Consider the following 16,195-nt stretch of genomic DNA (forward strand, 5'->3'; position numbering starts at 1 on the left):
CCTGAGGAAGGAGGGTGCATCATCTTTTTTTAGCTGGCTTTCCCATTTCACATGTAATAATCCTAAAGTATTTTTATTGCTGTCCTCTACAAGGAAAAGCTCTCAAGTACTGTTCTTAAAATTGTGTATGACTGCGTCAATGTGGCTTACAAAAGCATCTGTAACTAATGCTGTTGAGCTCCATTTAGTTATTTTTCTTCTCTATTTGTCTTAGGCCAAAATTGATTATGAGAAGGAGGAGAGGCGCAAGCTGCAAAAGCATCTGCGAGGCGAAGACACGTGGATGCTTCCTGATGTGAACGAGCGGGTGGAGCAACTGGAGGAGGTGATGCACCTGGAAATCACTGAGTTGTGTTCTTAGTTTTATAACGTCCATATGCACAGGAAGGTTTGAGGGCCCTAAGGTGGTCTAAAAAATCTCCCAATTTCTGAATTCTTTATGCTTCAAAATTAGCTTAGTTTAAGTGGAAATAATCTTTTACTCAGGAAGAGGAAAGCAACTTTTGTCATTCAATTCCAGCCTTATATGCAGGGGAGCAAGTGCTGCCAGACAAGAATAGTGCAATGAGAGAAATTCTAGAGGATCCAGGAGAAGTTGTAATGGAGTATCCAAATATCACATCCCTAAGTATTATTTTAGAACCTGTGTGATATATCAACAAATGACACGTGCGTTGATGCGGTGTTGCCCAAGGGAAGAGATTTGACTGAAACAAGGGTAGTGCAGATGGTCTATGTCTGATGTAGTGCCTTAGTTCCAGTGAAAAGGATACTGTGGGTAGGAGTGGGGATTGGTTATTGATGTGAGGTGTAGCGTGCTCTTCCCTATCCCCAAGATGAAGAGAGAAGGTAGTAGAAATAAACTGTGTCTGTGTCCAGCTGTGTGTGTTTTACCTTATACAGTGTGGTTTGGTATGTACGTTATGATTGTTTTTCTTGTGTGTGGCCAATTGGGTTTACTGAATATCATTTACAAACATTTTCTTGTAGGAACATTCTGGGAAGAAAAAAAAGAAAAAGGATAAACATTCAAAAAAATCTAAGAAAGAAAAGAAGAAAAATAAAAAACAGAAATCTGAAAGAAAGGATGACGTCGATGAGAGTTCTTCAGTAAGTAAGAAACTTAAAAGAGCTTCAAGTGACATTTTAAAAACCTGCAATGTTCTCTTGGTACTTGGGTACATGCAGTAATACTGAGACTCACTCTCTGTTGGGAAAAGCTGTGGCAATATTTGTCTTTTTAATGTACCAAGTCTCTTTCATATACCAAATGTTTAGTCAATTTAGAAGATGCTGTAATCTGAGTCTGTCTGAATTTTATAATATTCAATTAGGAAATAAGGATTTGTAGTTCTTTAGCAAAAATCTTGGAATTTGGGGACTTATGGGATAGAGTGGAAAAATTCACAGATTCTCTGTAGTTACTGGTATAGGGTAGAACAATATGTCTAAAATTGGAGATGTTTGACTTAAATTTCAGGCATGAGTTACTGTTGCCTTTCCCCATGGATATTCGACTGGGAGCTGTACACTATTCCAAAGGAAGGCTCAGACCAGTGCATTTAATTCTCTTGACTGATGCCTTCTCATTTAGAGGCACTCTGGCAAAACAGTACAGAGACTGTATTTACCTGCTGCTTTCTGGCCATGATGTGCAAAACATCTTTCTGGTGTTTTGGTGCAAGTCAGGTAGCAGTGTAACTTTTCTTTTGAGAGAATCTCTTTTCCTGAGTGAATAAACATGTAGTGTGATGACATTTATTTTATAGTGGCAGGTGGAGGTGAACTATGCTTTAAGTGTGGGAAGTAACCACAAACGTCCCATATTTCCTGTGGGATCCATCAAAATTAAAATCACATCGATGAGTCCCACAATAAAGCACACGTCTGATAGCTTTGGTCCACAGTCTCTTACTGCCATGACAGGTTCAGATAAATAGCAAAGCAATTCTATTCAATAAAATACAGTTTGATTCAAATGTGAAATTACAGTGCATGGTTTGCAAATGTAGGAAGTTGGATATGAAAATGGGAGAACATAGCACGTGAAGTGCTGTAGATGGTTCTGTTATTGGTTTAGTTTTCCAGTGTAAAACATAGTAACGAACCTAAACTTTTTAAATATTTTGTTTTTGTAATGCAATGAAAACTTTTTTTTTTGTTGTTTTTATTATGACAGTTTTAACATTAGCAGTGTTATGCTGTGAGTCAGCAGCCAGTGGGAACTGGTGTTACATACTGCAGTGTGCTCATGAACTCTAGCAGTGTGTTTTGGTTGTGAAGGAACAATTTCCTTTTGGATCTATCAAAACTACATTTGTATCATCACATATTACATTAGTAGTACTTAGCAACCAGCATCACGTTTGACTAACAGTATACTTGATAAGTGGTATAAATTTTATCAGTGTATGTTGATGTGTTGTAATTCTTTGCATTAAAATTTATACTCAGGATTCCTCAGTTGAATGGGTTGAGTCAAATGCATCACAGTCAGATAACACAGAAAAGGCCTGGAAGGTCAGCAAGCAATCAGATGCTGCAAAAGAACCATCTGTGCAGGTAAGAGGTCAGATAACTACTCCAGAAATAAATTCAGCATGACCAAATGTGGAATGTGTTTGGATTTGACAGTTCTTTTGCAGTGTGTTGAACAAACACTGTTTCACAGGGAAAAGTCTGTGTTTCTCGATGTAAATATTACATTTCATTAATTCATGACTTCTTTACCTAATATTTACATAGGATTTAACAAGGTACAACATTTGAAGTTGCCTAGCACCAGTTTCTTTCATCTGTTTTGAGGCTCTAGCAACTTAGCCTGATTTTCTTGAAGAGGTCAGATTAAAAATATTGACTAGAGATGTTACTTTTCTACATAATTTAGGCGTTTTATTCTACAGTTGAATGAATTTTTGCTTCTGCAATTATTACACAGTTATAAGGAAAGGAGGTGCAGAACTTCTCAGCAACAATATTTATAGTCTCAAGGCCTCTCCCAAGGTGAATTCTGTGCACAGTAAGCAGATTTACTATCAGAATGGCATAAATGTAGCTACATGTTGTGATGTTTTCAGTTGTGTGAAAGTGATCCGTTTAGTATCTTATTTCATTCCTGCTTCTCACTCTGAAGTTCTGTGTGTTATTAAGCGAAATAACAAGAACCTCTGAATTGTACACATATATTTTGGAAAAGCATGTAGCAACAAAATATAATCACAGAATCATTTGAGTTGGAAGGGACTCAGAAAAGTCATCTAGTCCAGCTCCCCTGCAATGAACAGGGACACCACGGCTCCATCGGGTGCTCAGAGCCCCATCCAGCCTGACCTCGAGTGTCTGCAGGGATGGGGCATCTGTGCCAGTGCCTCACTGCCCTTATTGTAAAAAACCTTCTGCCTTATATCAAATCTGTATCTCCCCTCTTTTAGTTTGAACCCATTTCCCCTTGTCATATTGTGGCAGATCCTGCTAGAGAATCTGTCCTTTCTTAAAGCTCCCCTTTAGATAATGAAAGGCTGCCCTCAGGTCTGCCTGGAGCCTTCTCTTCTCCAGGCTGAACAGCCCCAGACCATTAGCCTACCCTAGCAGGAAAGGTGTTCCATCTATTGGATCATTCTTGTGGCTCACAAGTCCTTATGGATATCATCATAATTTGTATTGCAAAGCCATTGTTTTTGCCAGACGTTTCTCATGTAAAGTCACTTACTCTGCACACTCTGGGCATGTCTTATTTTGGATGAGGTGTGAATTTCTGGGTCATTCCTACCTTTTGTATTTTTGCTGTCATTATAAAGCAGTCTTGGAGCACATAAACCCATTTCATATATACAGAAGATGGAGCCAGGCTCTTTTCAGTGGTACCCAGTGCCAGGACTGCAGCAGCAAAGGCTGCTCAGAGCAGTTGTGAAATCTCCTTGGAGATCTTCGGAAGACATCTGGATATTGACCTGGGCACCCCTTTCTGTGTGGGATCAGGGAGCTTGGACCAGGTGTCCTCCAGATACTTACAGGTCTTCTATTGATCCATACTGCTTGGTTATGTGAGTGTAGATACTACTGAATGACTTAAAAGCAGCTTATTTTTCAGTTCTTCCTTGGAGGAGATCTGAGAAATGGAATGTTGTTTATCACCTCCAAAACACTCTGTTCTGTTGTCTATTACCATTTTTGAGCAGTGGATAACTAGTTAACATACAGCATCTGTTAAGATTGACAGCTCAGACTTGAACCTTAGCAAAGACATTTGAAGACTCTTCTGCAAGGACGTGTTTCAAAATAGGTGTAGCTGTGTCATTTTGATTGCTGTTCTATACATAGAAGTGTTCCAAATGTTTTTGCAGAGTAGTTGCTTATAATGTGTGTGACACTGCCTTCTTTGATGCTTCAGGTTTTGTATGTATAAAGGAGAAGTGTTTCAAATTTGAGTAGGTTGTCCATATGGTGCTGTTCTTTAGAAAGTAGTCCTCGTATTTAAATGTCCTCTCTTTGGCTTTGGTTCTGCGCGTGCAGTTTTCTACCTGCTACTGTGGGGTACAGATCACAGAATTTAGATGTGCAACTCCTTAATTTGAGGGTGCTGTTAGGTGCTGAGATATTCCAAGTGTGAACTATGCTCAGTGATTTTTTTGGCCAGATTTTGTATATGCTAGAAGATACATAGGAGTTCATGAAGCCAAAAGCAGCAAAATGAAATTCTGTAATGATGGAAAAGGAATTGGTTTAGATGTACAATATTCACTTAAGCAAAAATTAATATATTAGTTAACGTCTATATGTTTTGCATATTTACCAGTGGCTTAAATACACTGGGTGGAGGACATTGGGCAATGGGCACACACTGGAACACAGGAAGTTCCATCTGAACATGAGAAAACTTCTTTACTGTGAGGGTGACAGAGCTCCAGAACAGGCTGCCCAGAGAGCTTGTGGAGTCTTCTCTGGAGATATTCAAAACCTGCCTGGATGCCCACCTGTGTGACTTACCCCAGGGAACCTGCTTTAGCAGGGGGGTTGGAGTCAGTCATCTCCAGAGATCCTTTCCAACCCCTATGATTCTGTGATTTCTTTATGGAAAGAAATAAAATCTGCTTGCATACACAAATATTAAAGGCTGAAGTTCTTAAAATCACTTCTGCTTTTCATCAAAATATTTCATGTGTATTAGTAAAATGTATGCTGTTTACTGTAAATAGCTTTTGTCAATAGTTGCATTGTTGGTTTTTTTTTTTTATTTTGAAGAGAGAAGAATGGATGAATTTAGACTTCATGTCTCTGAAAACCATGTCACTAGCATCTGTCAAAGGTGAAAGAGAGAAAGACAAAATACTGGAACGACAGAAAGCTCAAGAAATTGAGCAGGTAGGAGGAATTAATGCACCAACTTTTTTCTACATTTTACTATGTTCTACATATTGAATTGGTTCTAATACCTAAGTCTCCGTATACTTTTAAATTATTTAATTAATGCCTGATGTTGTGTATGATAATGGTGCTAATTAAATGGATCAGATATTTGTTCTCTTCAGGTTAGGAAGGGTTCTTATAGCAGGCTTATCCTGTAGAGAAAGGTCCGCAGTTAGCTTTTCAATAAGAAAAAAAAAACAGCTTACAAAGTACTGAGTTCTATAATGATTGAAGTACTCCTGAGATGTTTTGTTTGGTTACATACTCTTGGTCTGGCCTTTCCCCCATGATATCTGTGAAAGGAGCCCTGTTGTTTCGTGTGGTAAAAGCTCACTCAGATTTCTGTGTTAAAGTATAATATACTAAGGCTAAGTTTTTCATGAAAAAAGAACTCAGAGCAGTTGCAGTGCCTTTCATGCAGTAGTTGCGTGTTAACACTTAGGAGGATTAGAGTCCAATTGGGGTGGGGATAGGTGTCATAAAATTAGTTTTGTGTATGTACAGTTGTTGCCGGCTTCATTTGTTCATTCAGCTCTTTAAATGCAATGTGATCTGATTTGAAAACATAGTTGATGAATGTTTTTTCTGACCTGTTGAAGGACCATTACTGGACTGCCAGCATGCATTATATGGTTGATGACAACTTATACGTACTCTTGATCCTAGAGGAATATGCTCTTTATAGACTGTCCCACCCAATTGCTTACTTTCCACACAGCTTTATACTTTTGTCTATCGTTTATTGGGTACCTCAAACCATCTTACAACAGATGTGTGTAACATGACAACTTGAAAGCATAATGGAGACAAATATAAACTTTTGTTGCTGCTGGAATTTCCTATTAAAAATTTTCTCCAATGAACTTGCTTGCTTGCTTCCAGAGAAGTAAGTTGACAGAATCACAATAAGCAGTCTATTTTGAGATTTCTTGAGGTAAAATCAAAAGCTTTCATAGCCTTGCTTCAGACACAAGTGCATGTCACTGCTACACTTAGAATGAATACAAAACATATACTATGCGTGCATAAAAATTATCTCTGTATTAGGCCATGCTTTCTGAGAGAGAACTCAATCCCTATTGGAAAGACGGTGGTACGGGATTGCCACCAGAAGAGGATGAATCAGCTTCAGTTAAAAAAGGTAAACAGCAACTTTATAAATAATCTTAAATTTCTAACTCCACTCTCTGGTCTCTGGGTTACTAGCAAGTTACTACAAATGGTAATGTAACTGGATTATAGATAAACTAAAATTCAGATGAAAATTCAGTAGTGAATGTTGGGTTAATGTCATAGTATGTTGTTTTGCAGAATTTCTCTTTGCTGATTGTTAGTCTTGAGTGGTTTAACCTTCAGTATCTTCATAGAAATTCCCCATGTGTAACTAATTAAAATAAAGAAGCAGGATTTAACCAAGACAAGATAAATTGTTGTCATCTCATTTGGTTCCTTTCATTCCATTACACAAATTATAGTTTTAAAATACTCAACTACAGAAGTCTGAGTCGCGTTAAAATGAAATGCATTACAGATGCAATTTGTGAAAAATATCATTTCTGTAACCTTTTTGATTCTTTCCTTACCCTGAGGTTATCTTGTTTGTTTCTAGCAAAAACAGCTAGAGAAGTGTTTTTCATAACGTCATGAAGCATTTATCATGTGGTAAAAAGGTCTCTTGTATTCTGTCAGTGGGGAACACTAGGGTCCCTTACATTTCTGTTTGGGAACCTTTCCCTGTGGACAGTGTGTCCTACAAACCATTAGCCTCATGCATGCTTGTAGGAGTAGCAGAGATCAGTGCTTTATGAAGGGTGACAGGCATCGGTGGATCTGTGTCCTGAGTGTTAAGACCTCATGCTAACTTCTCAAAGGAAAAGCAAGGGATTACTCTTCAGTTTTCTGAGAAGGAAAATGCACTTGCGTTATTGAATGGATGTGCCAAAGAACAGACATAGAAGGTGAAAACAATAAGAAGGTTCTTTAATTTAGTTTAGAAAATTCCCACAGCTTTCTGAGTGCTGCTCCTGTCTTGGAAGATTTATGTTATGTTCTGTGACAAAATAGAGAAACTTAAATTTAATCAATAGTATGACTGAGGTACACTCGTCTGAACTTATAAAAATGTGTAATTGCATTATTATATCCCTTCTGTTTTTCTTTTGCATCCCACCAGTTATTACATTAACTTCAGGTGAAGGTTTAACGTCACATACAGGGCAAGTTTTAAATAGAAGTAACTACGGAAATACAAAATCATGACTTCTCATTGTTTTCCATTTTAGTTACAGTGGTAGAAGATGCTGGTTTAAGTTGGTTACGAAAATCATATCAAAGAATGAAGGAGCAGGCTGAGAGAGAAAAACGAAATATTGAGGAAATTGTAGCTGAAAGATATGGGGTAAGGATCTTCAATTAATTTTTTTTATACTAATAGGTGCTTGGAAAAGGTTACTTTCATGTAAAAGCACAAATACTTAATGTGCAGTGTCGGAAAGAAGCAGTAGGAAAGAAGCAGGAAAAGGCAGCCTCTTAAGAAGTGATGAAGAGTTTAATGCTATCTAAAGTCATTTAATACCTTTTTTGTTAAATATTATAAATATTATAAAATAATATTATAAATATTATTTAGATTTTAGATCCCACATATTGAAATAATTTCAGTTACAAAGTACCTGAGTGCATTAAAAATTGTGATAGTTATTAGAAAATATATATATTTTTTCTGCTCATACAGTGTGTGGATAATAATAATTTCAAGGTAATTTGGAGAACTACCAGATATGAATCTTTTGGTCACTTGTCCCAATGTATTGAGAAAGCTGGATACTTCTGAAGAGTTTAAAAAGGATTTTTAAACACTTCTTTGTTAAGTCTGCCATAACAATATTAGAATCATAGAATCATAGTATTTGAGTTGGAAGGGACCTGCAGAGGTCTTCTAGTCCAACTCCCCTGCAATGAACACGGACATCTACAGCTAGATCAGATTGCTCTTTAAGGCCTCTAGATATAGTAACATAGTCTTTAAAAGCAGATTTAGTCAAAGGTGTGGGCTGTAAGTATTTAATCTTGGCTGTAGTTTTATTTTTGAGTTCTGTGTGTGTGCTGTGTGTGGTTGGGTTTTTTTTGGGGGGCTTTTTTTTTTTTTTTGGTTGGTTTGGTTGTGGAAATCTTGAATAAGACAGTGTGAGTTCATACCGTTGTCTTCTCACTCCTGAATGATGAAACCAGCAACGTCAGCACTGGTAGAAATTAGTTGCTGCCAGTGATTTTAAAGAATATTATTTTTAAGAATCTTTTTCCAGAAACTAGGATTTAAATACATAAACACTAGCTGCTGTGGTACAGGCTAGTGATTGAAAGAGATCTTAGCCTGGTATGCCTCAGTAGGTACTATTTTGAGCAAAAACTACATGAGCTTTAAGATCACTTCCAACCCAAGCCGTTCTATGAACAACATGTACTTAAAGGCATTTAACTCTGCTCAAAAGAAAGAAGAGGAACAGTTCACATATGTCTAATTGGCTAATGGATACGTTTTTGATTTTGAGCTTTCTCTCCTGTGTTTTTAAGAGTTCAGCTGGACAATAAAATAGTTTAGTGGAAACATCCATTGGTTCTTTAAAAGCTGAACATCCAGTGAGCATAAATGTAAAGTTCATGAGCAGGTAAGAAGAAACGTTTTGTCCCAGCTCAAGCCCGTGATCGCTGAGTTAGCTGGAGGAAACAGTTCTGAAGCTGTGCTTCCTGTTCCCAGGAGTGTTCAGCGCTTTACAGTAGAACCACTGGATGAAAGTTAGAAACAGTCCAAGATAAGGGATCAGAATGCCTTCCCTGTGGAGCACTTTAGACCCTAAACTATTAATTCCTTTTTTGTTTGAACTGATCTTCCTTTCCACTCCATGGCTCACAGTTGTCTGCAGTGATACATTTTCACAGAATGGTGCCTTTTTTGTAGCATTTCTTAGGGAGCTTTACAATACTCCATGAGCTTAAAAGCAGCGTGACCTTTTTTGTTCTTTCTTGTAGTCAATGGAGGCATTTCAGTCACGGTTAGAAGAAGCTGAAAAAGTTGCACCCAAGAAGGAAAATGATTATAGAAGTGGTAGGTGGAAAAAACCTGACTACTCCGAAAATGAGAAGAAAGAACATCGTATGAAAGATGAGACACGACATGAAGATGGTAGAAACACGTCTGGGGGACATGCAAGGGAGAAGTATGGCAAAGGATGGGCACAAGAAGACAGAGGTTACAAAAGAGATGGATCAAGAGTGGACCAAGAGCGTGGACACTGCAGTAGAGACTCAGAATTGAGAGGCTATAGCTCCAAAGTAGAAAAACACTTGGATGAAAAACGAAGTAAAGAAAAGAGTGTGTCTCTAAGTGACATAAAACATAAATTTCTGAAACCCTCCGAAGATGACCTGTCATCTTACAGTGCATCTGGGGACTACAGGTCACAGGGATCTTCTTCAAAACTGCCTCATCATAGCTCTTTAAGCAGCCGTTTCCAAAAACCCAGTGAGGATAGTCCATTGTGGAACAAAACACACACACAGGGTAACAATGAAAGATCAGTGTCCGATAAGGAGTCATTAGATACTGCAGCAAAAAATGATGGTGAAAGAACTCAAAGTTTTGAAAAAGAGAAATCACGAGAGGAGTACCCAACCAGTATTCCTGAGAAGAGACAAATGTCGTCTGACAGTATGACATCATGTTCTAGGTATTTTACAAACACCTTTTCTTGCCTTTGGTTTGTCTGTATTGTTCATTGGCAAAGTATAGCTAAAAAGTTGTCTTTATTATAATAGTATTCAGTCTGTCCATGTCAGATCTCTTTGTGGACTCTTGTCTTCCCAGCTACGCACAGCCAGAATGGACCTGTGTGGAATTAACGAACATTTGTGTTTCCCGTTTCCTTGGCATTTTTGAGAATTGCCAGTTAAAGATTATTTTGCTGCTTCTTTATAATGTTAGTTCACGCTACAGTAAAATTGTGCTATTAACATGTCCCCTCTACCAAGCAAAACCATGTTTCATGTTTTGATTAATTTATGAAATACAAACTTATGAAACTGAAGTAATTATTAAAACAAGGCATAGGTTTGCCTCCTGTAAGATTCACTTATGAGCTAAAGTAATAGCATCTGAAAAATACTAGAAGATATTGATTAGAAAGGTGTATTTTCTGTGAAAATGAGATAAGATGAAAAGGAATGGGAAGGGAGATGCAAGGCAGTATGTGATGGAAATTTCAGTTTGACTGACTTGCTGTACTGAAAGGCAGTGGGAAGTAGTAAGGAGAGATGGTCAGAAAAATGAGTTGGAGAAAATCGAGCTCTTCCTCTTCTTAAAGCTGCCTGTTCTCCATCATTACCAGCTTGTTGGTTCTTCCATTGATATAATTAGTGTGGGAATTACTGTAAAGGTTTCCTTTGGATCTTCCTAGCAGGAGGTAAACATGTGCAGAGTGTTTTACAATTGGGGTAGTGTTATGCAGGTCCATAGAGTATGACTGCTTGGGGAAGCTGGGCAAGTGATTGTCCGTGGGCTGCGTATGTAAGGTGACAGATAAGAGTTTAGTCAGGAACAGCATGTGATGAAGTGTTCTCAGGTATAATTCCTTGTTTCTCAAATACTCCTGTCAGTTATTTGCATTAAAAATTCTTATAGTGAGGGTATGGATTCACTTTTAGTGTTTAAATGTTGGATTCTAATAACAAGACAATAACTGACAATTCTTTATTTAACGTACAACTGTTCCTACACGTAGGACTGGCAGAAACCCTGCAGTGTATATGAAAGGTAAATTGTACATTAAACCAATACTGTGTGACTAACCAAAGGCAAGTGGCTGAGTCTACACAGTCCTTTGTATTGCACAGGTTGTGTGGCTCTTCCAGATTTTACTTACCACATGTTCTGCTTTGAATGGAGCTAATGAAACGTACTTTTCCTTTTATAGCAGGGGTAAAAATGATGCTGACTATTTTTTTTAAAGCATGGTTTTGAACATACATTGTGGCAGGAGTAGTTTGCAATTCTGTCATAAGCAGTTTGTGCCCCAGCTCTGGGCACCCAAATCACTTCCCTATTGTTATCTTAGAGCAAACAACTGCTGCTTTACAATTGTATTTTGGTTTTCTTTTTTTGTTAGATGAAAGTAAATCACTTTTTTGTATGACAAGTATAAAAGCTGTACCTTTTACTTTTTGGTTTTAGCACACGTAGCAAGGACAAGGCTGACTGTAACTGGGCAGAACTGCAAATTTGGGAAAACTAGATTGTGTGCAGAAGTGGTTTGCTTATTCCAGTACACTGAATTGAATTGTAATGGTAGAACAGATAAGCTGATGTAATTCTTTTCTTTCCCTCACAGAACAGAATTAAGCATAGAGGCTATTTAGCTGATACTTTCTTTTGCATGTTTTCTGTTTTAGTACTCTGAAACCCAATTGTGCATCTTCTTTTATATTATAATTCTATTTCTTAACCAATTTGATTACTGAGCTGATTTATCAGTAGAGTGAAGATTATATGGTTTTCCAGACCTGAGTAGCCTTTGCTTATTGGTTTATTTCCAGGCTCTTTTAAACTGACTCTCAGCTCCCTGTGTGTGTCTCATTGCTGTGTTTGAAACAGAATATGACATGTCTTCCTGTTCCCTCCAGTGATAACTTGTTTATTCTGACTCTTGCAACTTTTTGGGGTTGGGTGTTTGAGGCAGTTAATTTGATTTATAGCTGCTGCTTTCTTTTCTTCCTAAAGTTTCAAGGCTTGTGTCACGTGTCTGCTTTCAGTGTTGTTCATTCAGTCACTAAAAGTACACCTTCACTGAAATGAAGCCTTGAATTAATAGGTGTTGCTGGTTCAGTTCCTCTTCTCTCACACTGACAATGTACCTTTTAGTTTTTATCACTTCTAAAACATGGGGGGAGCTTCTTCAGTCTATAAATCAAAGCGTTTTGGACGTTTATGACACAGGTTAATTAAAAGTGCTGATTAGATGTCCAGGGGATCTCTTCAGAGGAAAAGTCCATCTAGCGAGTGTTTGCAGGACATCACACTTAATTATGTGACTGCTTCAGAGTTTAATCTGAGACAATTAAAAAAAAACCAGCAAAACAATGCCACTAATCTCAAAAAGTTTTAAGGGGTTGATTCACAGAGTCACAGAATTGTCGGGGGTTGGAAGGGACCTCTGGAGATCACTGAGTCCAACCCCCTGCAAAGCAGACCCCCTACAGCAGGCAGATAATAACACTGCCCAAAAAACCTGTGTATAAATTGATCACCATCTCTCACTCCCTTTGCTCAAGTGCTCTGCCTTGTTTTGAAAATGGAGGTTTAGGGGGAATTGAGAACTTCATCTGTGAAGGTTCTGTTTCTGGTGAAGTTAATGTAAATATTTTTGTTGCCTTTGGGTTCTGTTGACTTTTTGGGTTTTGGATTGGACATCTTCAAGACAAAGATAAAAGTAATGGGTAATTTTGCAGGGGTAAAAATAGTGTTTAAAAATCACTCCACCCTCCCATTCTTCAATTCCCACAGGATTTAATTGTGTTGATTTGTGAGTGAATTCAGTCTTCCTTTTAATAACAGGGACCGATATCATAGCTGGATTTTTATATCACTTTTATTAGCTCTTTTATATTCAGAGTTGGTTGTTTGAAGTCCATTTTAGGGTTAGAGAAAAAAAAGTGGAACTTGTTTGATGGCTTTTTACAGTTATCCTTTGAGATGTTCTTTATTATCCCAAGAAGCTAGTGCCAGTAGCTTCCCTAGCAGCTACTTTCCCTTTCATATTCTACAAACTTAGACATAAGGAAAAACTTTTTCTCTCAGAAAGTGGTCAGGCACTGGAATGGCTGCCCAGGGAGGTGGTGGAATCACCATCCCTGGCAGTGTTGAAGAGGTGTCTGGATGAGGAGCTACGAGATACGGTTTAGTGGCTTGTGGTAGCAATGGGAATGGGAGGACAGTTGGACTAGATGATCTTGTCGGTCATTTCCAACCTTGTGATTCTGTGATTCTAAATAACACCACTAAATTTTCCACGGAAATTTTACCATACCAGCCACAGCATTATTATAAACAGAGATGGTGCTATGAGCAGATAAATATGAGCATAGAGGTAGTCTTCAAGAGATGGAAGGCCGCAGGAGAACTGGGAAACGGGTACGTGACCAAAGCCAGAAAGGATGGCTACAAAGTGGGTTTAAGTTACTCTTTTTACTGCTATTTTCCTTGCTTTTTGTTGTCTTATACCTTGTACTGGCTCGACTGACTTTTTTATGCTGGGGAGGTGTTCATTACATAGTGCTTTTCATTTTAATGAACTCAGTAGTAAAAGGAAACGTACCTCATGAAATTTCTTTAAGCTTTTTGGTTTTAGAGGCAATAATAGTGATAGTGTTCTTTGTAAAAGAGAATCATTATAAGGATGACAACTTCTGACTGCAAGTATGTTTCCATTGAATGTTGTTATTATTTTTGACAGTAAGAGTGTATGTGCCAATGCAGTAGGTATATAATAATTACACAGGTGAATACAGTATTGTTTTTGTGTAGGTTTAGTGCTGATGATATTTTACAGGCATCCATCAGAGGATGAGCCACCTCGGGTCCTTAGTGAAGATGAGATGAACAAACTGGGAGCCAGGATTGTGAAAGCTGAGCTCATGGGAAACATGGTAATGTTTTTGAAAAATTAGGACAATTTACTGCAATTTTGCATGCAGTACTTTAGTCTTAAAGAACAGTATGAACAATGGAAATGTATTTTCTGAGCAAATGGGAAGTTCTCTGAAATCTGATCATGTAAGATTTGATGATACTACTTTCAAGTGTAACTTAAATAGAATACTTAATTTAAATAGAATGTTTCTGTAACATAAATACACAGGTAAAAAAAATGTGCTTCTGAATTAACGTAGCTATGTTATATGATTGTGAGGGATTAGTATCAGTGACTCAGATGTTTTATAGGTGGTCCATCAGTAGCGTTCAAATGAAAGTCTGGACACAAGCATGGCTTACTTCTCTTTAGCCTGAGAGCAACAGAATAAAGAATATTTTGAATAAGCATATGAGTGGTGTGTGGGAAGAGAGCTATTCTTTAATTATGATACCTTTTTTTTAGTCGTTTTTTTAGTCAATTTTGTGTCATTAGAGTTTTTTAAAAATATAATAAAACACAGATAAATGAAATGAATAGTTACTTCTGATAGGTTTCTAAAAGTTCAGAATGGTTAAACTAATGCAGTACTGCCACTTTGTTTGAAGGAATTGGCTTCAAAACTTCAAGCAGAACTTGATAACGCACGCAAAGTAAAGGAGACTCAGAAGCAGATCCCAGGGAAGTCTCGCAGAGAGGTAAGGGGAAAATATTCTTTTTATTTTTTTTATGCTAATGTGATATAATGCAAGTAGCAGATATATCAGTGAAGACATGAAATACGCATAGGAAAATTAGAAAGTGTAGCTTGCAAGGAGGGTCAGTACCTTCATTTGTAGACTTTGTCCTCATAACAGAGAGAAGATTTATAGGCAAAACTGTGATGTTCTGGTCCAGTTTGACCTCAGATCCACAGTGAAAAATCACACACATATTGCCAGCAGAATTTGAGTATTTTTTCAAGAAGAGTCCATCTCAGAACTTTTACATTTACTAGTATTTTGCTTGTCGCTAGAAAGAGGACTGAAATGGAAGTTAATGTGTGGTTTTTTCATCTTGACAGTCATATTAAAGTAATAAATCTCAGGCCTTGAATTTACAGGAATTAAGAATTCAAAAGCTCTCTGTAGGTGAACTTGGAAATTCTCAAGAATAACAATTTTGAGCACCCTTAAGTATTAATCTGATTTTTATCTTAGTTTTTAATTAAAGGATTTTTAAAACTAACAACATGTGGTCATCGCAGAAATACAAAATGTTAATACTAAATGAATTTTCTGAAGGGAAAAATCATTTAAAAAAAATAAGTGAAAACATATTTAGCAATTGATCTCAGATTTTGCTTTTACCAAGCGATAGACTGCTCTGCAATGTGGAGATTCCTCCCCACATTTAAAAGCACTGAGTTCAGAAACATGAGAGTATGGGAATTCAGAAAGCTAAACTTATGAAAAAGAACACGTTTGCATCCTTCTGACTAGACATGACCTGGGTCCTAGTAAGTCTTAGATTGGCATCTGGAACATTCATGAGTAGTCCAGGAGGAGTTTTATTAAGAAGGGTGTATTATAGACTTTGCTAGGCTAGAAATACAAGCTTGCTTCCTGAAAATCTTGAAGCCATTGACTTAGTTGTTTCTGTTCATGAATATTGCTATAAGATAGTTATGATTTGGACTCAATGATCCTCCAACTGAACTATTCAGTTCTGTATGATTTTTCTTAGATTTTTTGTGTGACTATCTTCAGTGTTGTGCTCTTCTAATGTATACTTCAGTTGGGTCTAGGGACTTAGAAGGCACACTTACTCATTGTCATGTATTTCCTTTAAACATTAGGGGGAAAAAACCAAAACACTTGGTCTCCTGTCTCCCCTGTTCCCCCCTCGAAACCTCCAGGAGCACCACCATAGTGTTGTAGTTGCTACAAGCTTCTGTGGAATATTGAAGGGATTTAGTAACTGGACTCTTCCCTCTCTGAAGCATCTTAGATGCAAAATGTTTACCCTTGTGCTCTCCATGTTGGCTTTCTTTGAAGCCCAGGATCATCATCTTAAATAATTCCAGTATGTATGTGCTTGGTTTTCAGGTCTCTTCATCTCACAGTGAT

At 37.5% G+C, this 16,195-nt stretch overlaps 1 protein-coding gene across 1 annotated transcript in view; it reads left to right on the forward strand.

The window, feature by feature from the left end:
* Positions 1-16,195, forward strand: part of CWF19L2 (CWF19-like 2, cell cycle control (S. pombe)) — a 62,764-nt gene that overhangs the window by 5,901 nt on the left and 40,668 nt on the right. Inside the window, exons 2-10 of the mRNA XM_015279608.4 lie at positions 215-325; positions 991-1,110; positions 2,455-2,562; positions 5,242-5,361; positions 6,454-6,547; positions 7,689-7,804; positions 9,436-10,133; positions 14,007-14,103; positions 14,696-14,785. Coding sequence (XP_015135094.2) covers positions 215-325; positions 991-1,110; positions 2,455-2,562; positions 5,242-5,361; positions 6,454-6,547; positions 7,689-7,804; positions 9,436-10,133; positions 14,007-14,103; positions 14,696-14,785 — 1,554 coding nt within the window. The remainder of the gene's footprint in view (positions 1-214; positions 326-990; positions 1,111-2,454; positions 2,563-5,241; positions 5,362-6,453; positions 6,548-7,688; positions 7,805-9,435; positions 10,134-14,006; positions 14,104-14,695; positions 14,786-16,195) is intronic.

Source organism: Gallus gallus, chromosome 1, assembly GCF_016699485.2.
Source record: "Gallus gallus isolate bGalGal1 chromosome 1, bGalGal1.mat.broiler.GRCg7b, whole genome shotgun sequence".
Lineage (NCBI taxonomy): Eukaryota > Metazoa > Chordata > Aves > Galliformes > Phasianidae > Gallus > Gallus gallus.